The sequence below is a fragment of the Melanerpes formicivorus genome, unplaced genomic scaffold, assembly GCF_026170545.1.
Source record: "Melanerpes formicivorus ecotype bairdi unplaced genomic scaffold, bMelFor1.0.p_v2 SCAF_1, whole genome shotgun sequence".
NCBI lineage: Eukaryota > Metazoa > Chordata > Aves > Piciformes > Picidae > Melanerpes > Melanerpes formicivorus.
Window position 1 is genome coordinate 16,025,566 of NW_027142353.1, and position 26,129 is coordinate 16,051,694.

The 26,129-nt window shown below is 40.9% G+C and overlaps 1 protein-coding gene across 1 annotated transcript in view; it reads right to left on the reverse strand.

Moving 5' to 3' along the window:
• Positions 1–19,185, reverse strand: part of ITGBL1 (integrin subunit beta like 1) — a 175,057-nt gene extending 155,872 nt beyond the window's left edge. The window contains exons 1-2 of the mRNA XM_068162690.1: positions 18,947–19,185; positions 17,475–17,683 (exon numbers count right to left, since the gene is read on the reverse strand). Coding sequence (XP_068018791.1) covers positions 17,475–17,683; positions 18,947–19,044 — 307 coding nt within the window. The 5' untranslated portion in view covers positions 19,045–19,185. The remainder of the gene's footprint in view (positions 1–17,474; positions 17,684–18,946) is intronic.
• Positions 19,186–26,129: the final 6,944 nt, after the last annotated feature.

Consider the following 26,129-nt stretch of genomic DNA (forward strand, 5'->3'; position numbering starts at 1 on the left):
TGTGGCCAGCAGGAGCAGGGAAGTCATTGTGGCCCTGGACTCTGCATTGGTTAGGCCACACCTCGAGTCCTGTGTCCAGTTCTGGGCCCCTCAGTTTAAGAAGGACATCGAGACACTTGAATGTGTCCAGAGAAGGGCAACAAGGCTGGGGAGAGGCCTTGAGCACAAGCCCTATGAGGAGAGGCTGAGGGAGCTGGGATTGTTTAGCCTGGAGAAGAGAAGGCTCAGGGGTGACCTGATTGCCCTCTACAACTACCTGAAGGGTGGTTGTAGCCGGGAAGGGGTTGGTCTCGTCTCTCTAGCAGCCAGCACCAGAACAAGAGGACACAGTCTCAAGCTGTGCCAGGGGAAGTTTAGGCTCGAGGTGAGGAGAAAGTTCTTCACGGAGAGAGTCATTGGAATGGGCTGCCCAGGATGGTGGTGGAGTCACCATCCCTGGAGGTGTTCAAGAAGGGATTGGATGTGGCACTTGGTGCCATGGTCTAGTCATGAGGTCTGTGGTGACAGGTTGGACTTGATGATCTTTGAGGTCTCTTCCAACCTTGGTAATACTGTGACTTCAAACAGGAAATGCACAATAGTTCATCACACACTTCATGGAGAAATGCAAGAATAATTAATCCAAACAATACAGTCAATTTAAAAAAAGTTAAATCTGCTGGAGACTTAAGAGATCAGAGAAGCATTAAAAACATCTGGAGCAGGTGGACTGTGTGGCAATGAGGTAGGCAGAATCAGCCTAATCAACAGCCCTTCCTTAAAAGTTGATGCAATACAAAAATTTTCTTTTGTGCCTCTGTGTTTATCTCAAGTTTTATGGTTTTTGTTTGTTTGGGTTTTTTTTTTTTGGTTTTGTGTTTTGTAGGGGGTTTTGTTGCAGGTGGTGATGGTTTTTTTTCTGATTTAAACTACAGAGCTTTAAAAAACAGCTCTCAGGATAAATGTATCACAGACCATGTCTCCTTATGTCAAAAATTACTTTCAACTGCTTTAATTTTTGTCAAACGACTCAGATAAATTACACACTATTTTAGCGGAAGTTCATCTGGACTTCTTTCAATTTTTTTGTATCCTGTCACACAGACATGTTTTTAATCTCTGTGACAACCCTAAGCAAATGATCACACTCCAAAGCTGGCTGTCCTTCAGCAAGAGGCTGAACCAGCCGACCTCCACAAATCCTTTCCAACATAAATCATTCTCTGATGCTATTCTAATAGACTGGCTACAAACCAAACAATTCTTTCTGTCATGATTTAACCAATGTTACTGAAAAAAAAGCTAGCAAAAAGTAAGATCTCTCAGCACAAGCTTTACTTTGTGATGGCAAAACATCATCATATGTTTATAGTAAGAGGTATATAGAAAAAAGTATATGCCTCAGAGAGGTTATTCACGCATCCCCATCCAGATTTCTGCTTGACCATGAGAACTAACACTTTTCATAAAACCCAAACAAACAAAACCAACCAAAACAATAACAAAAACAAACAAACAAACCCAAAAACCACACCACAAAACAAAACAAAGCCAACCAACCAGTCAAAAACCCCAAAGGAACTCTGATATGTGATGGATTCCTGATGGGGAGTAGAGTTGGATGTGTGCAGTTGGATTTCAGAAAGGAGCACTGAAATCCCTCTTTAGATCATGAATGTAAATCTGCCTGTAGTTTTTAGTGTACAATATAATCAAAACTGTCACAGAAGCACTGCCACTGCAGTTATAAGAAGATGAAAATACTGTCTTTGCGAAGCCAATACTAATCTTCTTGACAAAAAAAAAACGCTAAAGACCCTCTGCTACTTGTATCTAAATCCCTTTTGCATGTTCTAATTCCACTACTACCACTACAAACACTGTAGCCAAAGTAATGGAAGTTTTTCAGGGTAGGCAAAATAAGGAAGCAAAACAATGATTGTTTCTAACAGTTATTAACAGCTGTTTCTACGCCTATTCTCTTCTTCCTCATTTCATCATCTAGGATGAAATCCTGTCTTTAATCCTCTGAAATCCACCTGCTCACCCTCTAGGATGAATGGTTGCCTCTGGGCAAACTCTACAGTATTTGTTTTTACACCAATGTTGCTGTCAATTCTTTCTTCATTTACCAAATGTACAATTCTTTCTGAGATTCTGAGGACCATGTCTCATTACTTGGTAGTCAAAAAATATGTCTTGAAATGCCACGGCAATACTAGCTGAAAACATTTACATAGAGAAGCCAGAAATCTATTCAGCAGATTGCTCTGCTCTGAATCACTTTGTATTCACCAGGATTTGTAAATCTGAGAGTGATCTTCGGCTTTTTTGGAAAACAGCAAAAGTGATCAGATTTCCCAGCCACAGTAAAATAGAGGTGGAAATATTTTAAGAGAAAAGACAGAAATCAAGATTTCGACTGATATAAATCATATGTAATACACTATCTTCAGAGAATTCTGTAGAAAAATCCTACCATTAGGTATTTGGAAAGTAGCAGAAAAGATTAACTGAAATCTGACTGCATCACTAAGACATCTTGCAAATGAAGAAAAAAAGGGGTGGGAAAGGGGGGTTTTAAGACACATTTTTAGACCAAATAACTCCCAACAGACCTAATCTTGTTATGTTATCTCTGGAACTGATTGAAAGACAGGTATATGAAAGTGCATCCCTGGCCAATGTACATCCTATACCAACAGAGAAGCCACATGCAAAAACAACAGAACAAATGGTAAAGCACTGTGTTTGCTAATATTCCATTTACTGTACAAAGAATCTTGTTTTTAAATCTCAAAACAAGAGAAAACTCAATATGATTTTGAGTGGATTTGTCTCTATTAAAGCCAGAAGCATGACTCCTAATTCCTGAAAGATGATGTTCTGCTCCCCAAGACTCTCCACTGTATTTGGACTGCTCCTGTTTTAGTTTTCAGAATTCAAAATTTTGAAAGCTGTGATGCATTGTTTTTCTAACTGCTTAGTTGTACGATCCAGTATTTGGGGTGGGGAAGAAAATAATATTTTTGTTTAAATTGCATTTCTAGAAAATTTATTATCACAAATAACGTGAAAGTGGTTTTGCCATTAAAATGATGCCTTGGAAGAAGTCAATATTGGGGGAAAAGCAATGAAGACATTAAGCTATGTTCATTTTCCTGCTCATTTAATTTTAATCATCTGCCAAAACATATCTTGTAACACTGATACAATATGTTTCAGCACAGCAGTCAGACAAATCATCTTTTTTGGCTCTCTCCCACATTTTTTCTAGAAATACATCTTGCCTATTCAAGTGTCTAAAATAGGATTTTCCTGCTTAGCTATTTGCTTGGAAAGGTGTTAGTATATCCCCATTCATTTTTGGCATCTGCTAGCTTAGTCTCCCTTTCCTATCCCACATGCACAATGTCTTCAGGCATCTGTCTCCTTCATTTACAGGCTGAATGAAACCACTAGGTTAGGAGTTTTATGAACATCACAAAAGTAAATCACTGTTTAAAAAATGTGTCTGCTACAACGGACCTACATTTTCCTGCTTCACGGAACACTTTATACTGCATATAGTCTCATACCTTCCAGCTGCTGCCTGTATACAAAGTTTTTACATTTGTTTCCAACCTTCAATCCTTTTCTTCTTCTCACTTTCACCATGTTAAATTTCTTATGTGCGTTTTGATTCTTTTTTTAGTCAAGAAATAAGCCATGGCAGAGTGGAACTCAGCTTCTGATTCTTGCCAGGTGTTAGGAAGTATGCAGCCAATGCAGTACTCAGTCTGATACATTTAAAAAAAAAAAAAAATCTGAACTCAAACTGACAGTTCAGAACACAAACAAAAGCTTGAGATTTTGACATTGCTATGAGCAAAGCCAACCAAACAAAAACTACCCCAAATTAAAAACCCAAAGAAGCCATGTGCATAGGAAAAGCAAGTACTTACAAAAGTGCCAAGCAGTTGACCAAATGAAATGTTAGCTTTTAAGTAACAAAGAGACTCTGTTTATAGTGACATCAGGGTAGGCACAGAGTTAACAAAACTATCCATCAGCAATACTATATGGTTAATTGAAAGACATTTAAAATCACTTATATGACTCACATGGGGAGGAAAGAGAGCAAAAGGGGAAGAACAGCATAGGATGGGGATGCCTATTATGCTGAGACACTAAAGGACTCTTCAGCACCAGGCTCTGCCTCTGCACTTAGAATAGAATTGACCAGACAAGGTTGGAAGAGAACTTCAAGATCATCCCATCCAACCCATCATCCAACATCACCTTATCAACTAAACCATGGCACAAAGCACCCTATCAAGTCTGCTCCTAAACACCTCCAATGATGGTGACTCCACCACCTGCATGGGCAGCACATTCCAATGGGCAATCACTCTCCCTGTGAAGAACTTCTTCCTAACATCCAACCTAAACCTCCCCTGGTGCAGCTTGCGATTGTGTCCTCTTGTTCTGGTGCTGGTTGCCTGGGAGAAGAGACCAACCCCCACCTGGCTACAATCTCCCTTCAGGTAGTTGTAGACAGCAATAAGATCTCCCCTGAGCCTCCTCTTCTCCAGGCTAAGCAACCCCAGCTCCTTCAGTCTCTCCTCATAGGGCTTGTGTTCCAAACCCCTCACAAACTTTATTGCCCTTCTCTGGACACATTCCAGCAACTCAACATCTTTCCTAAACTGAGGGGCCCAGAACTGGACACAGCACTCAAGATGTGACCTAACCAGTGCAGTGTACAGGGGCACAATAACCTCCCTGCTCCTGCTGGCCACACTGTTCCTGATGCAGGCCAGACAGAATGCCATTGGCCTTCTTGGCCACCTGGGCACACTGCTGGCTCATGTTCAGCCTACCATCAACCAGTATGTCCAGGTCCCTCTCTGACTGGCCACTCTCCAGCCACTCTGACCCCAGCCTGTTGCACTGTATGAGGTTGCTATGGCCAATGTGCAGAACCCGGCACTTGGATGTGTTAAATCTCATACCATTGGACTCGGCCCATCTGTCCAGCCTGTCGAGTTCCCTCTGCAAAGCCCTTCTACCCTAGAATAGATCAACTCCTGCCCACAGATTGGTGATGTTTGCAAGTTTACTGATGATGGACTCAATGCCCTCATCCAGATTATCAATAAGGATATTAAAGAGCATGGGGCCCAGCACTGATCCCTGGGCCACACCACTAGTGACTGGCTGACAGCTGGATGTGGCACCATTCACCACCACTCTCTGGGCTTGGCCCTCCAGCCAGTTCCTAACCCAACACAGTGCGCTCCTGTCCAAGCCATGGGCTGACAGCTTGGCCAGGAGTTTGCTGTGGGGGACAGATTTTGCAGTGATAATTCTGTCACACGGTATAGATGGAGTAACATCACCCTCTAGAAGTGCTGCCTTTTCTTATGAGACTAACCTAACAAAATATATTAAGCATCACAAAATTATTTGGCTTTATAAAATACACAGTCCAGAAATGCATCTATTTCTCTTACAACAGCTTCTGAAACCATTGCTTTTCAGCAGCAATGAATGACACAAGCAGCAAGACCAAAACATAGCTCCTTGAAGGGTTTGCCTACAGGCATATGGAGGAGACTGAGCTAAAGGAAAAGTTAAGCAGCAATATTTGATATTTCTTGGATGCAAGAGAAAAGGCCAAGACTGAGGAATCTCCCTGTGGTGGTAGAACTCCCCCACCTCCTTCCTACAAATGTGTATAAAAAGTGTGATGAAGACCATGTGCCTAGGCTATGCAGGAAGGCCATGATGGGTTAAAAGTAGGTAGTACCTTTACAAAGGAAGAATTGTCTAAGAGGGAGTTGGAATAGAAAGAGAGGAACCAGACAGTTCATCTTGTCTGCGTGTATGTAAATCACAAAGGGCCTCTGCTAAGTGCCTCACCTGGGATCTTGCTGTAAAATCAGTAGGGGTCTGTCTGAAGATAGCAGACACTGAACACAGCCTGAACTTCTGAAATTCTAGGACAGAGCAGAGGCTTAATAGACTGATGAATATTAACTTCTCCACCCAGAGAAGTGAAGTACCTAATTTAAATGCCCATAGAATGTATGATATAGGGAGGTTACACGTGAAGGGGGACATGTAGTAGGCATTTTGGGAAAGACTATAAACCCTGAGAGGAGAAGGATAGGGAGATTCGCACCTGGGAATTTAGGATAAAAGGGGAGCTTCATCTTCCAGCAATTTGAGAGACCCCACAAGGAATTTTCCTGTATACTCTCTCTTTATTCAAATAAAGTTTGACAAGACTCCTTTGTCTCTGTTGTGAGCAGGAACTTCTAGATGAGATTATGTTTTCCTTAAAGCAACAGAGGGAAAGACAAAAGAAGAAAACATTCATACTGACTTGTGCTGTGTTCTGTGTATATAGCATTACCCTGTGTATAGATGGGTGGTTTTCAGGTGAAGACAACAGTAGGGCAAATTCCCTGGTTCACATTGATATGAAAGAAATTAGGTTGATAGAAGTGTTGCACCTCCACAATTACAACATGCTTTCACTTGTTATCAATATAGACAGCTATGAGAAGCAGGTTTAGCTCATTGTTGTCCAAAAATAATTAACTTTCTAGAGGGTATGATATTGCATTGAGACAATAGCGGCTTCCAGGTCACAAGCCCTGGTCCTCATGGGCGATTTCAACCACCCGGACATCTGCTGGAGGGACAACACAGCAAGGCACCAGCAATCCAGGATGTTCCTGGAATGTATAGAAGACAACTTCCTCCTCCAAATGGTAGAGGAACCAACAAGAAATGGTGCTATGCTGGACCTTGTTCTCACCAACAGGGAAGGGCTGGTAAGCAATGTGAGGCTCATAGACGGCCTTGGCTGCAGTGACCATGAAGCAGTTGAATTTAATATCCTCAGGGCAATCAGGAGGAAGTATTCCAAGCTCACGACCCTAGACTTCAGGCGTGCAGATTTTGATCGCCTCAGGGATCTGCTAGCCAAAGTGTTGTGGGACAAAGCCCTGGAGGGAAGAGGGACCCAGGACAGCTGGTCAGTATTCAAGGACCACCTCCTCTGTGTCCAGGAGCTCTGTATACCTACAAAGAGAAAAGCAGGTAAGAATGCTAGGAGGCCTGCCTGGATGGGTAAGGAGCTACTAGACACACTATAACTTAAAAGGAAACTCTACAGGAAGTGGAGAGAAGGACAGGTAGAACAGGGGGTATATAAGGAAGCTGCCCGAGCAGCAAGAGTCCTGGTTAGGAAAGCCAAAGCAGAGTTTGAGTTGAATCTAGCCAGGGAGATTACAGGGAATACTAAGAACTTTTACAGGTATATTAATGGGAAGAAGAAGACTAGGGAAGGTGTGGGCCCCCTCAGAAAGGAAAATGGTGACATGGTCACAAGTGATGAGGAAAAGGCTGAGGTACTTAATAACTTCTTTACCTCAGTCTTCACAGCAAGGGCCTCTAGCCACACTCCTGATGTTATGGAAGTCAAAGCCAGGGACGGGGAGGAAGAACTGCCCATTGTAAGTGCAGATCAGGTTCGTGATCATCTGAAGAACCTGAAAGTGTTCAAGTCCATGGGACCCGACGGGTTACACCCACGGGTGCTGAGAGAACTGGCAGGTGAGGTTGCTGCACCCCTCTCTATTATATTTCAAAAGTCATGGCAATCTGGTGAAGTCCCCACAGACTGGAAAAGGGGAAACATTGCCCCCATCTTCAAAAAGGGTAAGAAGGAGGAACCAGGGAACTACAGGCCAGTCAGTCTCACCTCTGTGCCTGGAAAGATCATGGAACAGATCCTCCTGGAGTCACTACTCGCTCAAAAGAATAGTGAAGAGGTGATTGGGAGCAGTCAGCATGGCTTTGCCAAGGGCAAATCCTGCCTGACCAACCTGGTGGCCTTCTATGAGCAGGTGACAAAATTAATAGATGAGGGGCGAGCAACTGATGTCATTTACCTGGACCTGAGCAAAGCCTTCGACACTGTCCCGCACCACATCCTGGTCTCCAAACTGGTGACACATGGGTTTGATGGGTGGACCACTAGATGGATAAGGAACTGGCTTGATGGCTGCACCCAAAGAGTGGCTGTCAATGGCTCCATGTCCCAGTGGAGGCCAGGGACAAGCGGAGTCCCTCAGGGATCAGTCCTGGGACCAGTCTTGTTCAACATCTTTGTGGGTGCCATGGACAGTGGCATTGAGTGCACCCTCAGCAAGTTTGCTGATGACACCAAGCTGTGTGGTGCAGCAGACACGCTGGAGGGAAGGGAGGCCATCCAGAGGGACCTTGACAGGCTGGAGAGGTGGGCACAAGCCAACCTCATGAAGTTCAATAAGAGCAAGTGCAGGGTCCTGCATCTGGGTCGAGGCAATCCCAGGCACAAATCCAGGCTGGGCAGTGACTGGCTGGAAAGTAGCCCTGAGGAGAGAGACTTGGGGGTGCTGGTGGACAAAAAGCTCAACATGAGCTCTCAATGTGCACTTGCAGCCTGCAAAGCCAATCAGATCCTGGGCTGCATCAGGAGAAGTGTGGCTAGCAGGTCGAGGGAGGTGATCCTCCCCCTCTACTCAGCTCTGGTGAGACCCCACCTGGAGTACTGCCTCCAGTTCTGGAGCCCCTATTACAAGAGGGATGTGGAGGTGCTGGAACGTGTCCAGAGAAGGGCCACAAGGATGATCAGAGGGCTGGAGCACCTCTCCTATGAGGGCAGACTGAAGGAGTTGGGGCTGTTCAGTCTGCAGAAGAGAAGGCTCCCAGGTGACCTAATTGCGGCCTTCCAGTATCTGAAGGGGGCCTACAGGAAGGCTGGGGAAGGACTTCTCAGGATCTCAGGTAGTGATAGGAGTAGGGGGAATGGAATGAAGCTGGAGGTGGGGAGATTCAGGCTAGATGTGAGGAGGAGGTTCTTCACCATGAGAGTGGTGAGACCCTGGAATGGGTTGTCCAGGGAGGTGGTCGAGGCCCCGTCCCTGGGGGTGTTTAAGAGCAGGCTGGATGAGGCTCTGTCCAGCCTGATCTAGTGTGGGGTGTCCCTGCCCATGGCAGGGGGTTGGAACTAGATGATCCTTGTGGTCCCTTCCAACCCTGAATGAAACTATGAAACTATAATATAGGGAATGCATATCCCCATGGCAGCACTTAAAACTGGACTGTGTATGCTAGCAATGTAATACTACCTGCTATCCATTTTTCATTATGTGACAAAACATTTTTACACATTTACTGCCAATGAACAATGCAGCACAGATGCAGATTTTATTTAAGTAGGAATTGTTATTTGCTTTTTAATGTAATCAACAAGGATAAGTACCATCTGAAATACCATTATTGGCAGGGTCTGTATTACCCTTTGTCAAACTGCAGAGCAACCATTCACTCTCTCTTGCTGTTTTGTACATTTTGCCACTTATCCATGAAGTCAGTGGTTGATTAAAAATCTATTTGTTAAAGCAAATTAAAAAGTAGAAATATTACTGTTTAATGCTAAATTTCTATGAAATTGCAATGGTTGCAGAAAAACGTTTTCCATGGCTCTGAGCTTGTTACAGCTCTGTCAATTCACCACTTTTAGAAAGCACTAATCTACACCCCACTATTGATAAGATGCATAAACTTTAAATAATCAAGCTTGTTCCCTGCTTAAAGATTTGGTAGTGGTCATTTAGGATTGTGGGAACAGACACTCATATTTCATATAGTGTTCATAATACTCTTTTAGATGAAAGTTCTTAGCCTTAACAGATAAAAATCAACAGTCATGCATCCCTTTCAATAAATTATTATATTCAGAAACATAACTTGACAAAAACTATGATAATGCTACCACAGATCCTCCTTACTAAGGCTGAGAATTGGTTTCACAGCAGCATCAAAGAAATTCAGCTTCAAAGAGACCTCTGGAAGAGACCATCTGGTCCATTTCTGTGCCTAGGGGCACAAACAAGTGTGTGTTGACCCTTCCTGGCAGATATTTGTTCAATTCATGAACCTCCCAGTAACAGAGATTCCCCAGTCTCCACAGGACAAACTATTTTTAATGTGGTGAAAATTATTCCTTTTCTTGGGAATTAAAGAAAAAAAAAAAACACAGATGATTTAGAGTAACTGAAATAAAGTGTAGAATTTTAGTGTGTTGTGTCACCTGCTCCAAGAAGCAGAAAACAGGGAAGAAGAAAGAAATGATAGAGCAGCATACACCTGCTTCATGCCTATTTGAAAGGTTCCATGGTTTAGATTTATATTTTGTCAGGAGGCTCCAATCTGAACAATACCCACATGAATAAAGAAGGAAGGTACAGTATTTGATTTTTTACAACTGTGGTTAGCTTTTACAAGGTCAGTGAAAACCCAAGGCAGTACAGCTCCTCTTGAAGGCATGACTCCTCTAAGTAAATACACTCCTGGGACATAAGTAAGAGAGTAGAGGCCACTGGTTTGTGAAAGAGCCACAAGGAAGTGTAAAGGGTGGATATAACATCCCACCAGGTGCTCATGGAAACTGTTCTTTGGTGAACCAGAGGACTTCATTGGGAAACCTATGAAAAGTAGTGTGAAGGAAATGGGCCAGATAGAGAGCACCCAAAGAGAAGAAAAGACTCTGAGAACAGGGTCTAGAACTAGAAAAAGCAATTTCAAAATTGAAGATAATGAAAATGTTAACAGTGGGGCTAGCAACCAGTGCTTATACAAAAAAAGATGGAGGAAAAGCCAAGACAACACCTGAATCTCTGAAAAACAACTAGAAGCCCATATGAAGGGCCAGAACAACTATGTTCCTGTTTTGAAAGTGTTTGATAAATTATGTGCCAGGCAGATTACGATTATTTTAAAAACCTCTAGCTAGTTCATTTGATAGGCACCCATGAAATAAAATAAATTCTATAGTCACTGTATTATTTACATATAGCCTCTAAATACCACTCTTCAGGAACTTAATTAAAAAAATTCTCATGTGAAATATCTCCTTGAAACCATCTATGAAGAAATCATGCTATATTTTCTGGGTAGTGTCTGTAAATAAAAACTCTTATAACTTGAATGCAAGTGTAGTAGACATACATTTAAGTAATTACCAATTGTATTTAAAATTAAATTTTCTTGTTTACAGAACAAAATCTCAAAGAACTCATATACAAAAGCATTAAGATGGTGAGAAGAGAAGGGATTGACCTTGCTCATCCAACTGCAAAATCTTAATCTTAATGTGACTTTGCCAATCAGGAAACCATTTGATAAACCAGCATAGTTCTGCCAGTGTTACCGATTTGTTAATTAATACAGCAGAATATAACTCTCTACATTTATCAGAAGTTCAACTCTACCAGTCTGGAGAAAAGTTACTTTACTGTATGTTCTGTCAAACTACCACTGAGTAATACAGAACCCTTTAAAGTACTACAACAAACAGGAAAAAAAAAAATAAAAATCAATGCAACCCAACCAAAACCAAAAAATAAACAAATAAAAATAATCAAATAACCCACAAACAGACAACAACCTCAACCCCCAACAAAAACAAACAGAAAATCACATAAAACATTACCAACCTTAAAAGCATTCTAAACTTTGGAGATTTCATTATTGTTATTATTATTTCCCTTTAAATGGTAGTGGTAAAAAACAACAGAGTTTGCATGATGCTGTTGTACTTTTGTCTGCTATTAACTGGAGAGCCTGGTCAAACAAGAGAAGGAAATGATGTGAGACCAATTCTCTGTTCACTTTAGTGTATTGAGTGTATTGATTTCATTAGATTTATGCCAGCAGAAAACATAGGCTTCTGTTTAATTTTTTAAGAGCCACACCATTTGCTTTTATTAAAACATCATTTTAACTTGAAGAGTAGAGATGAGTGATCCACTCCTAAATCTAACAAAGCCCATGACCCAGGAATTTGGTTATTTTGCCAATCCCATCTCCACTTACACCAAAAGCTCTACAGCCTTTGGCAAAAGTGATGAATGTTTGAAGCCCTTTACAGAACCAGCTATCAACAATAAAGCTTTAAATAAAGAAAGAAAAATCTTACCAATTCAGGCAGCTTGTCTGAAAAATGCTGTCACAAGAACACTTACTGAAAATCATCCACTGCTGAGGCAAGTAAGATCATTAATACAGTCTCCTGTAACATTAAGTACACCTTGTACTTTCTATCATCCATATCTTTTCCCTATTAATGATGATGAAACACAAGCACCAAAACAGAAAAAAAAAAAAAATCTGTCTATGAAAGCTCTTTTGTCATAAAGGGCATACTTTTGAATAAATAAAAAAAACACTTTGGTTTATTATCAGTTCACGAATGGCACAAAAGTTCAAAGCCATTTTAGAACATTTATATTCTCAAAACTTGCACAATGATTTTCTTTTTCTCTAGTCTAAAGAAGGAAAAAAGGTGAAGATGATGCTGCTCCCACCTGCTTTGCCAATGGTAATGGCCGGGGGGGCTGCATTCCAGCTCTGTCATAAGATGCAAAAAGCCTCTTCTTCCACATGGTCAGCATACTCTAAGTTTTTAAACTAGCACACATTTTCTATGAGTAATAGTTAGAGACGAGTGCTTTAGTTTGAAAGAAACACAGCACTGAAGGTGCTGAAGAAGAGGGCTAGGCATTTAGCCACAAATTAATGAATTACATACTTTTAAAATGCTTCCCCTTCTGCAGTCTCTCTTGCGGTGCCTCTCTCTGAGCTGCCTCCTCATGCCTCAGTCACCACTGCTACAAAAGTATATGCTGCACTTGGAACTACAGTAATTGTAGATGTATCAAAAACTGCTTGAGTACACCTATGTCAGGTATCAACCAGCATAAAGCTGAGAATATGGGCTTTAGTTTGTGCTTTTAAGTCTGTCAGGATCTCATGCACTTAGCAAGGCAACAACCCCACAATGAGGTCTATACTATCACAATGTCACTAGAAACTGGGGGACTTGTTGCAAGATGAAAATGCATGCTCTTATCACTCCCACAAACCCTTTCACCAGGAGGAAATGTCACTTAAATCAAGTTATGAAATCCAGGCTAAAGCAAATCAGGTCAGAGAAGAACTGCAACCTCTATTTTCATCAGTAGCCTCCTGCCTTATTTTTGACTTAGCCTTTTTAGGATGTTGTGTCTCCAATGACCAATGGTGTCACAGCTGAAGCTTCCCAAATGTGGCCTCTGACAGAGAAGATGCTTACACCTATTCTTAAAATTCAGGGCTTTGAATTTCACTTCCAATCAAATGGCAGTCAATGAGGGTCACAAACTGTCTTTTCTTCACACTTTTAACAAGAAATGCTGCTCAGTGAAAAATCACTGTGTCAGACCTCCCTCCAGTACAAATACAAAGAAACAGTTGTTAGGGCTTTTCCAACTATTAAGTTTTTTTTGCAAAGACCAGCCCTTAGTTCAAAATGTTCTCTAAATTCCATTCTCAATTTGCTAACTCTTTTTGACGGATATATAGGTCCATATAACCAATAAACTAAGATATATAACTATGTATTCCATCAAAACTTTAATTTGGATTCACCTTGCATTTCCACATCCACTCATTGTCAATTTATTTTTTCAGTTGTGTTCTCTGCATAGTTTAAAGCCTTGAAGGGTGAAAAATAATGGCACTGATATCTTTCTGTCCTTCATATAACTATGACAACACTTATGGCTGTGAAAGCCTATGACTAACACTCCATTACATTGCTGAACTGGTCTTAAAATAGATACAGCACTTACAGTAACTACAGCTTTGAAGAAAGAAAAAAAAAAATCTTTCACTACCCTGAACAGCAGCAACAAAAGTTCCCCAGCAACTGGTTATGGCAGTGGTAAATCATGCAGTGCCACTGTTATTAAGTAGGTGTAAAAGGTATTTCAGTTTTGAAAAAAAAAATGTTTATAAAATCTTTGAAACCATGGAAAAACAAAATATAGATCTGAGCAAAGAGGAACCTTCTCTATATGATGTCTATATGTACCTCTATATGCTGTCACTGAATTGTATCTGCCCCTTGATCTCACTAACTTCGAGCAGCACAATTGTTTCATCTTGTGTCTTCATTAGCAACTTCCATGGTCCTAGTAGCATCTAGAGTATACTTACTTCAGCTGACCATGCTTAGTTTACTTTTCCTATCTTCATTAATGACAGGCACAGTAAAAAAGATTAACTAAGAAAAACCTGAACCACTAAAACTGATTTCCCTTTATACTGTGAAACCACAGGGAAAAAAATAAGTATCAAGCAGTGGTGTGACAGAAATTAATGCTACATTTTACTCCCCTTTGCACACAACATAGGCTCCCCTAAGAAAAGCCTGAGGCAATACAAAACTATTTGAGGTTGGAACTGCTATTTACAAGTAAGCAGCAACAAATATATTGCTTGCTCCAAATAAAGCATAAATCCTTGGGGGTTTTGATTCAGCGTTTGATTCAGTGTTCCTCCTCTTAGATCCTCTCCCTGAAGACCAGCATCACAAAATAAAGACGTCACCAATGTTGCAAAAAGAATGACAGTACTGGCATTCTACTCTTCTTTCCACTACACCCTGTGACACAGCAGGCAGATGTAAAAGCCACTGAGGAGGACAGGAAACTACAGCACTTCATATATTTTTTCCTCCTTGTTTTGGTCTCTGTAAGAGATCACCTATTGCTTTATTAATCTCAGTGAGATAAAAGGAAAAAAAAAATACAGAATTCATTCTAAAGCAACTGGTAACACCATGGAAGAGTAATAGAGCAGAGAAGGCTTACAGGAAAAGAAAAGAACAGGGACATTTGAATCTGCTCTTCTTCATTATTCATGGTATAATATATTTCCCATGCTTACACAAACTGGTAAGAATAACAACATCATAAACAGATGGACATTATCTCCATCTTCAGACCTTATCTTAGGTGTCCAATGACTGATCCAGAAAGTGCCTTGAAAGTATTGAGCTACATATTGAGCAACTAAGAGTTTTGTTTAGCTTGGGACAGGAAAAGGAACTGACTGGCAGTGAAACACAGTTATCTTTGGCACTCAAACAATCATAGAATCAATTGTGTCTGAGTTGAATATGAACATCACCAGTGGTTAGATGACAGTCACTTGAAAAAGGCATCACACTGGCAGCTTGAAAACTAGCTTGTTTGAAACAGCATTAATCTCAAATAATGTGGTTCTTTACAGTAAAATTGAGTGAGTGTCCAGAATTTCTGCATGTGGTTCCAGTCAGCTGTTCTTGTTGTACTTTACAGGTGAGACTTGTAATGAAATAAAATAGCAAATATCAAAATAAAAAAAGCCAAAACCACCACAAACACAAAACCAAAAAAACCCACCACAAACAGACAATCAAAAACCAAACAAGGCAGTAAGATATTTTGGCCATTCACCTGGAGAAAACAATTTCATTGAGTCAGACAGTGAACTAAAAAGTGCAAAGAAAGGGAAGTATGTCATACAGGGGATCAGCTTGGGGACACAATGTTAAGAAACATCAGAAGGTGCAGTTCAGCAAATAGTTGGTGAGTGGACATGTGGAATGTTAATCATACAACACAAGGACCAGTTTTCTGCCAATTAGACTAGATCTAACCATCTCTCCTATGCTCCCCTTCTCACATATACCCACAACTTCTCGTTAAGGTACTAAAAATGTGGAGGAAAATTTAGTAAGGTAGTAAGCAAAGCCTGAAAGAAGTTTCACTGCCTGGATCCATACACCATGTTCCAGTTCCAAAGGAGTTACCCAGGGCCACTCTCCTGGGCAGCCCTGGATTCCAGTAAAGTCACCATTGTCAAAAAAAACTCAGACCAAACAAGCAAAAATCATAGGCCCTTCACAGCTCCTTCCCTCTTCATGACTTTGTACATTTTTTTTAACTACTTTTTTTTCCAGAAGAGTGAATTTGAATTATTTGACATCTCAGTGGTAACGTGGCTTCAATACTCCAGCTATAAAGGGCAACAATTACAAACAATTATTTTTTAAAAAAGCATTGAATCACTTAATGTTCACATCTTTCAACTGCTGAATGAAGTGCTACACAAAAGCTAAATATTGTTATCAATCTCTTGGGTTTGCTTATCTTGTCAGCACCCCTTTCTACCAAAGCACTGACAAAACTTGCAGCCTCTGCTTGTGACATTAGCAAGTGAAGTTTGTAGCAGAATATTAAAACTGAAGGAGATTTAAGTTTCACTTTATACTATTTGCCCAGCAACAATAGCAAACATATTGAAATCACATCACCAATCATGAAATTTATGTTTGGGACATAAAAGCACTGAAATGATTGACTGACCCCAAACATTTCTTTTGTAACCAGACTTAACATTGCTGACTAGACAACCTATAAATCAGTTTCTCCACAAAAGACTAAAATTATAGGTGCCAAATACAAATATTTTCATCATAATCCCATCCTTGATCTTTTCATATTATTATTGGACTTCTTAGCTACATTGTTGCTAAAATAAGTTGCTCTTTTTTTCCTATAAAATTTGCCAGACCCACTTCTGGAATGCATTTATATTATCCTCTTACCAGAGGAATTCTTCTAACATTCCCATTGACCTAATTGCTGGTTTTGGCCTGAAAAGATGACACGTTTGTGGGAATCTGGTAAAGCTGTTGAAGTAGGGATGCTAGAAATTAAGTACCCTTCTGGCCCCTTTCATCAAGCTCCAGGCTGAATCCCCTTAGAAATGTGACAGCATTTCTTCTCCCTGCTTTTTTCTAAAATCCTACTCTAAGCTGCTTAAAAAAAAAAAAAGAAACCCTGACCAAAATAGCCCAGGAACTTAAGTAAAGACAGCTGGAAAGATGAAAGACTGATAATGTTTAGATGCAAACCAAGCAACATGTTCCAACAACTGGCAACAACTACATTACTAGATTCTGTCCCAGAAATGTGCTATTTCATCTCTTGTTACAGAAGAGTGTCAGTGGGAAAGTCTCTGAAATCACAATACAATTATATTGTTTATGTCTCTATTTGCAGAGCATTATCATTAAAGAAAAAGAGTTTTCATATTTATATGCCCTCAGTGTGGTACCCATTACAGCAAACATGATTCCTCATAGCAGGAGAAGAGGAAAAAAAATAAATAACAGGACAAAACTGATTGTTCAGAGAGAGAGTTTAAAGTCTTGGTAGACACCATATGCATCATTAGGCAAGCAGTTCAAACACAGCAAAGTTATATTGAAAAACGCAAGCAATGTTGTGTCCTATATCTGCAGAGCCTCCAACCCAGAGCAACTCCTGCTTTTGCCTATGCTGCAGATGAAGCTCACTCTGAGCAAGATCCCATTCCATGGTGGAGACAGTGCTTTTGACTTGTATCCTTTTATCTGGTGAAATCCCTGGATGCACCCACCATCCTATTTAGTCATGCATGATTCAGGGACACACACATGACCATGTCTCTGCTGTATCAGTGTGCTGCATTCCCACCATATTTCTTGTTATAGTGTATACTCTTAATTTTCTAAGCTTCTGTCACCATAGCCACTTCCTTACCTGCACAGATCTTCCCATCATAGATCTCACACACCCAGTCATGGCACTCACAGAGTGGACCGTAGTATTTGCCAGACTCAGTCACTTGGCAGATGCAGACTCCGCACTCACATCTGCCTCTATCACTGCACAGCTTCCCCCCTGGGACACGGCACTTCTGCTCTGATTCAGTCCGGGTGAGCCGGCACGAAGGACTATTCCAACCACTCCTGCAGGGGACAGCAAAGAGAACATGCTACGGTGAAAGCCAGAGGCTGCAGTTCAGAGCAGATAAGAGCTTGGCTCCTGGGAAACCAACTCTCCTGCCATGGCTTTAGCCAGTTCCCAGAATATTGTTTCTAGCGTCACCACTTTAGTTATGGTTGCATATTATTACTTGCCTCAAATCACCCAATTTTCTTCTCTTTCATCAGAAACCTTATTTGCTACCTTCAGGAACGCTAATGCTGTATTTCAATTACCTTGTTAATTGCATTAGGCTTATCTTTTTTGTCATTATGCATATCTGGTATATATGCATATACATGCATAGTTTCGTTAATATAATGAAACCTTTTGACTTTAATTATTCCAAAAGGTTTGGAAAAGATATACATATCCAAACATCCAGGTAGCATAGTAGGAATATATGATACAAAAAGCAAACATATAGTAGATTCTAATAAATATATTTGCCGAAGTAATCCTTCTGGTTGTCAGGTACATAAGGATCCATGGTTTCATTGGAAAAAGAACCCAAAGTAATCACTACTTTCCATGCAGTTAGTGTAGTTTGTGGCTGTGGTCTTAGTGAGGACAACACAATCTGGACTCTAGATCCAAAGATTTCTAGCTCTGCCATGCAATTGTATCATGCACTGATGCACACAGAGATAAAGAATTTCAAGACTTGGTGAAAATTACACATTGCTTCATCAGGAGATGGATTGTAGCAAAAAAGAACAAAGGACTGGCTGAGATAAAAATAGGTGTTCACAACCCTAGGGAACACTGAGGATTCAGACTAGTACCTCCACTTCTCAGACACTGGATTTTGCAGGCTCTGGAGCAAAGGAACAGGTGGGTGCTGGCCCTGGTTGAGGGGAAGAGCAAAGGACAGTGGGCCCTTGCTGGGCTGCTGCACCAAAGGGCAGGAACACACAGCAGGTTGTGGTTAGGCGCCTGCTCTGCTCAGGCAACAGAATTTACTGGCGTGGGTGTAAAGATTCATCACTATCCAGCTCTTCCTCCTTCACTGCTTTAGAAGTCTGCACCTCAGGAATTAAATACTTCATTGCACCAAACTACCAGTTTTCACAACACCTATTTAGGTTCCCAGTGACCCAGAGCACATCCCTAAGTGTAACTAGTAACCAGGCAAAAGAAAAGCTCACAAAGCTCTCCGCCACTCCCTCCACAACCCCAGCCTCCACAGTTCTAGTATCTCCTAAATCCGTCATAACTCCCCTGAGAGGCTTCAAAGTCACACTTACCAAGGGGCTGGGAGGCCAGCTGGTAGTGCAGGGTGACTCACCAGCAGTGAGGTGATCAGCAGCAGTACCACCAGCCTGGGCAGGCCCTGCATGTACATAGTGTGAGCTGTTCTAGGAAGCACCCGGAGTACTTCTGCAGTCAGACAGACAGTGGGATAGACGGCAGGACAGATCCACTGGTGTGCAGAGAGCTGCAAGCTGGACAAGCCCAGCTTTGGAGCTACTCCTCCTGTGCTGCAGCGGCTCTGATTAGCTGCCTGGGAACAGGATTTGGGCAGCGCTCTGGGAGGGAGGCCGGTGCCAAACCCTGAAGTTTACAGTCTAGGCAGGGAAGTAATTAGAAACAGTTGCACAGCCACATGGTTTATTTTGATGTTTTAAAATGGCCTGTTCACAGATGTGAATGAACTATCTCATTCCCAAAGTGCAGACACTGTAAATATTTGAGGTATGTGCATCCCCCTGTCCTTTGACGGATGGCTGCTTGGGATATTCTGTGTAACATGGTGGGAGAAATGCAAGTGGCGGAGGAGACAGGACCAGTGCTCCTCAGCTGCAGCTTCCCTGCCTGGCTGCTGGAGCATTTACCTCCCACATGCCTTCCCAGGTCCCTTCTCTACCCTCCTTTCCCAAGAATTACTGGCTCATGGCACTGCACTGTGCAACATCATGAGCTGCCAACCCACACCATCCTGGACAACTGTGAATTAAAAAATATTGTTAGTTAGCTGTTTCTGACTGCCTCACTAAAACACACAGTACAATACTTCATCCAAGCAGTGGGAGACTGAGAGTGCATTAAAAGTAAGCTACAATGAGGGACAGTCTGTCTAAGTGAATACAATTTGGCAGGAATGGCCATGTGCATTTATTTAAAAATCCTTTGACTCAGATGCTGCTTTTCCTGCAGGTGTAATTAGGTGTCTTACATTTTACATAGTTAACTCAAGAGTACAATTCTGAGGATTCCTGGAGGGGGGAAAGAAAAAAAAAAAAGGCACCTGACTTTACTCTGCTGGCATTATAGGTGTCAAAAGAATCTTTACAGTCCAGTTTGACACCTGCAAAATCCATTTTTAGTCAAGTACCTATTCAGCTGAAGGATAAACTTTCATTAAAACACAAAAGAAGAAACTGGACAAAATCTGTTCTGGCATATTAGTAAGTTTCCATTCTTATTCACTCAAGATATAGAAGATAAAGTAAAAATTATTCTAAAAAAAATATTAAAGACGACTTGGTCCTGTTTTAATAGACTATCTTGAAGTTGTGAGGTGTAATACTCTGTTCTCAATTTGTAGTGTACTCTCCTTTATATTATACATAATTTTGCCTTAAAGTATAAACAAGTAAAATTAAAATGCAAAAAAACCTGAAAGCCCCACACATTGCTGTTGCATATTCTATACTAAATTTTAAGTTCTTTGCAAATATATTACAGAATTTTCTCATGCAACATAGATGGCAAAAATCCTGTATTAGAGTGATCTGTTGACTTCATTCTTGCTAGTGTTTGCGATTGTGCTAACCTCATGCATTTGACTTTGATGGATATAGTGAAAAAGGAAGCAATATTAGCAGGCCTTTATTTCTGATAGTCCTTGACCTTTGAGGTCCATGCTTAATGCATGATTATGTGTTCTACCTGCACAATATTTCTTCAAATTTATCTGTAGTGCTAGAATAAAAATTAAGAAAACTTTTCCCCTTATATATAAAGACAGAGAACCTGAAGCATCTGAATTCTCTCTCTGTGCTGGAACTTCAAGACAAGATAAAAATCCATTCCTGATGAAATTAGTCCGCTTCAGAAGCTGGAGAGACTTGAACTTGCCAACAAGAATATCAGTAGGTAACGTTAGAAACCGCATTATGGCTATGACAAGGTCTGGCTAGTGACTTCTAATGACAGCTGATGTATTTTACTTTCTAAAGTGTAATTACACCATCCTCCTCTCCCCTGCCTAAACAGCTCCTGCTCCACCACCACCATTTTTGCACCCATCCCAGAGCCAAGGGCAAGACCCTCAACCAGCCAAGATAAAACACAGAGGAGCTCAGCCCCAGGAAGGAGGCCCAGCCAGCACCCATGGATGATATCAGAGTAGTCACCAATCATTGCCCTACCTAACAGGGGGGCCACCAGGCCCCCCAGCCTTTGTTGTCACCACCACCATCACCCAGTGTGCACCACAGGCACTCACCAGTGATGAGAGGAGGATCTTCAGCCCAGATGGGCTCAGCTTGGAGCTTCTGCCTTTCCTGGGGGGGAGTAAAAAGGGGAGTGTGCAGGAAGGGCCAAGTGTCCACACCTGGGGTGGGAGGAGACTGCAATAGAGCCCAGGTGCTCTGGGATTTGAGGAAAAAAAGGGGGAAAACGGGGCGGGAAAGGGGCAGATATGGTGGGAAAGAGGAGATGGTGGTGAAAGGAGGGGATTTTAGTATAACTTTATTTTCCACCAATCTTCCATAATGCACAACTGCAGTTCATGGTTTCCTTTGCCTCCATGCAAAAAGAACAAATCCACCAATGCTTCAGAAAACAAAGCACAATGGTGGCTACTACAATGAAACCTTTCCAGAAGTACCATTTTGCTTGGTGGGAAAATCTGTGCTTTTCAGATCAAAATAACAAGTTTCAACAACAACAATAACAGAAGTTCTCCAAGAGTGAATTTTCTCTTGGATACCAGCATAAAACACCAGGATGCTGAAGGGACTGGAGCATGTGTCCTGTGAGGAGAAGCTGAGAGCCCTGGGCCTTTTTAGTCTGGAGAAGAGAAGGCTGAAAGAGGATTTAATATATGTGTATAAGTATCTGAGGTCTGGGGATCAAGAGGGAGGGGACAGGCTCTGCTTAGTTGCACCCTGGGATAGGACAAGGAGCAACAAATAGAAACTCCAGCACAGGAGGTTCCACCTCAACTTCAAGAGGAACTTCTTCACTGTGAGGGTCACAGAGCACTGGTGCAGGCTGCCCAGGGAGGTTGTGGAGTCTCTTTCTGTGGAGGCTTTCAAGATCCTTCTGGATGTGTTCCTGTGTGACCTGTGCTGGATTCTATGGTCCTGCTCTGGCAGGGGGTTGGACTCAAAGATCTCTAGAGGTCCTTCCAACCCCTAACATCCTATGATCCTATATTCAAAAAGGAAGCACTTTGAAGAACAATATGTGTCAGAAATTGTACTGCCTGAAGCCTTGAGTTAAAGAAAAATAAAGTTTTGCATTTTAAACAATTGTAATTCCCTTTTGACATGAAATTTATCTTTAATCCACAAACTCAAGTTTTGCCATCTGTTCATCATCCTCTTTTATTCCTGTGCAGATCAGTGCTGATAGATATTCACAGGACCTTCAAGCAGCCTGTAAATTATAACTTCAAATGTAGAATAGAATAGAATAGAATAGAATAGAATAGAATAGAATAGAATAGAATAGAATAGAATAGAATCATCCACCACTATCTAATAAACTAACCCATGGCACCAAGCACCCCATCAAGTCCCTTCCTAAACACCTCCAGTGATGGTGACTCCACCACCCCCCCAGGCAGCCCATTCCAATGGGCAATCACTCTTTCTATGAAGAACTTCTTCCTAACATCCAGCCTAAACCTCCCCTAGTGCAACTTGAGACTGTGTCCTCTTGTTCTTGTGCTGGTTGCCTGGAAGAAGAGACCAGCCTCCACCTGGCTACAGCCTCCCTTCAGGTAGTTGTAGACAGCAATAAGGTCTCCCCTGAGCTTCCCCTTCTCCAGGCTAAGCAACCTCAGCTCCCCCAGCCTCTCCTCACAGGGCTTGTGTTACAAACCCCTCACCAGCTTTGTTGCCCTTCTCTGGACATGTTCCAGCAAGTCAACATCCATCATGATATGTTGACTTTATCAATCTCTTTTTCTTTTTCTCTTTTAAAAAAATTTATTTACATCTGTGAAGGTTTTATGTAATACACACCTTTTGGCTGCAGACCTTTTGAATTTGAAGAAGGTGCAGTTACACAGTCCAAGGAAGCAGTATTTAACATGTGCACCCAGAGATTAACAATTTCATTCATGTGTATCTGCCTCTAATATAGAATCTCAGTGCTCCCTTACTCAGTTTTGACCTTTGCTCAGATTTATTATTAATCATTTAAGTCTAGATTGATTGTATGTGTGTATATGCACACAAGGTATATGTATTTGGGAGCTGATTGGCTCTCAAACAGTAGCTAAATTCGATTTACAAGAAGCCAGTCACTTTCTAAATAAGAACCTGACATGACATCTTGAGGATCTCTCACTTCCTTTCAGCCATTCCCACACAAAATTATAAGAAGCTTTGTTCTCTAATGGATAACACATACCTACATGAAGTATAATGCTTGTGAGATGCTACTTTTCCTACCTATTGGAGTTTCAGACTAAGGCTTCAGATCTATAGACACTTGGTAGATGAACACTTAACTCATAATAATGTCACCACCTCCAGAACAAAGGTAGAGAGAAGAAAGTCAACACAATGCTATGGAGGAGGAGGAGTTGGAACATAGTGTTAATATGGAACAGCCATTGGAAAAGTAGGTAATAGGTTTAAATAACACTTGTCAGACAAGAAATGTCTTCAATTAAAGATGCAGAATCAAGAAAATAAGTGCTGCTACACATACCTACATGTGAACTTCAGTTTACGTATATTATTATCAGTGTTCTTTTCAAAAGTCTGCAGGATTTCATATGCCTATAGACTGGGATAAGCCTTTTTCCTGCAATTTTATTTACTAGGAGAGGAACCAGTAGTGATTTCCTTTCCAAACTGGTGATAGCTCTTTTGTGTTTTCACAGTGTTCTGAACTGTGAATAAGTGTGATCACAGAATCACAGAATCAACCAGGTTGGAATCCAAGATCATCAAGTCCAACCAATCACCCAACCTTAACTAATCAACCAGCCCATGGCACTAAGCGCCTTGTCCAGTCTCTTCTTAAACACTTCCAGGGATGTTGACCCCACCACCTCTCTGGGCAGCCCATTCCAATGGGCAATCACTCCTTTCTCTGAAGAACTTCTTTCTAAGATTAACATTATGCTTGGTGCCATAGTTTAGATAGTGTTGGGTGATAGTTTGGACTTGATGATCTCAAAGGTCTTTTCCAACCTGGTTAATTCTATTCTATTCTATTCTATTCTATTCTATTCTATTCTATTCTATTCTATTCTATTCTATTCACAATGTTGTAAGCCCTGGAATAGAGTAAGTAATTCACAAACAGTAATTAGATTTAGGTTGAGGGTTTTGCGGGTTTGGTTTGGCTTGGTTTGTTTGCAAAGGTAAGCAGTATCTTAACTTTTTCAGAGTTATTTTTGTGGTAAAGTGAATTAGAATAACTTTTTTCTTTTATTTTCTTTTTTTTTTTTTTAATAAATGAACCAAACCAAATACCATCAAAAAAACAAAAAGCAGAAGAAAAAGGTTTGGTTTTTTACTGTAGAAGTGGTCTAACACTAGAATATATTGCCCAAAGAGGCAGTGGATTCTCTACCCTTGGAACTACTCAAAAGCCATCTGGACAAGCTTCTAGGTAGCCAGCTATAGGCAGCCCTGTTCCAAGCAGACAGGTTAGACTAGACATCTCCAGACATCCCTTCCAACGTCAAGTATTCCATAATTCCATGATTCTGATTACATACAGTACACTGATCAAAATTAGATTTTATGTGGTGAGGCAGATGGACTCTGCCTACTCCTTTATAACAGACTCTTTGTGGTCCGCTTAATTTTGTTGTCACTTCAACAGAGCCATTAGGCTTGCAAACCACATTTCATAGAATCATAGAATGGTCTGAGTTGCAATTTCATGCTATTTTAAAGTTGTTGGTTTTTTTTTAAAAAAAAAAAGCAAAATACATATCCAGTAAACAGTTTAAGCTTTAAAAACCCCACTGGAGATCACCAAAAATTGTCAAAGAATCCTTCTGGATTTCTATGGAAGCTATTTTAGTAACAGCATTTTATAGGAGTGAAGACATTGCAGAGGCAATTTTAAAAAATTAACCAGAAGCAAAAAATCCCACGTACCACACAAGTTACTATTTCTCAAAAAAAAACATGGAATGAGAAGAGTTGGAAGCTTCCAGTGACTGATCAGTTATGTCAAAGATAATGAAATGGCTGTAAAGGTTGAAGAGAAACCACTTTTAACACCCCTGGACCAAAAGAGTCACTGGAGTTAACCAAAATCTGTCTAAATTAAGGAGTTCAGAAATGTATGCAGCCAATGAAAGTCATTGCTATGTTAGCTGATGGCATCCTTGGGAGGGAGCAAGAGCTGTGTGGAACAGAAAATCTTGTGTTCATTTTGCTGACATGACATGGAATCTAGGACAGCTGATGGTATCACACAGGGAGTAAAAATAGCTTTTGGCATTACAGGATCAAGGTTAAAACAAGATTAAAGCTGAGCTGGTCCAAATGTAGCTGGCCTGAATAGTATTGAATATAAGCTACCCAAACAGTTCACAGCCAACATTAATCGAGATGTCATCGTGTTATGCTCTAGTGTGAAACCTTAGCTTACACTTTTAATAGCAGGTAGGTCTTGTGAGTGTATAATGCTTACTAGTTAATTCCCCTAAACAGCAATAATACTTTGCTTTTACAGAGGTCTTAAGGAAGCATGAGATTTTTAAGTATGAGCTTGCAAGACATCTCTGAATGTCAGCACTACTAATATGGTTTTTAAACCACACTAATGCCTAATTTCAGAAAGCAAATCAAGGTCCGGTGTAACCCAAGCTAACAGTATTGTGAAGAGGCCAGGAAACTAAATAAATGGCCAAGTTATTTGCCAACATAAACTCCCTCTCTCTGTAATCCAATTGTGTCTTACTTCTCAAAATGACAATGATCTTTGCTGCTGGGAATCTTGAAAATTTTAAAATAGTGGCAAATACAATAAAAATAATTAATGTTTTTTATTTTTGTATTTTTTAAAACTAACCATCTGAAAGAATTAAAAGGAAAGCTCATTTCCATCATTTTACCCAAAGAGTTGTTTCTGAGAATAGTAAATGAAAAATAAATGTTGATGTCTTCTTAGAGACAAAACTGCAATAACTCAGGTTGAGAGTCTGAGCTGAACATATGCACACAGGCAACAGCAACCATCTTGTATGGTTTCAACACTCTATCTTGCATGGTGTCCTGC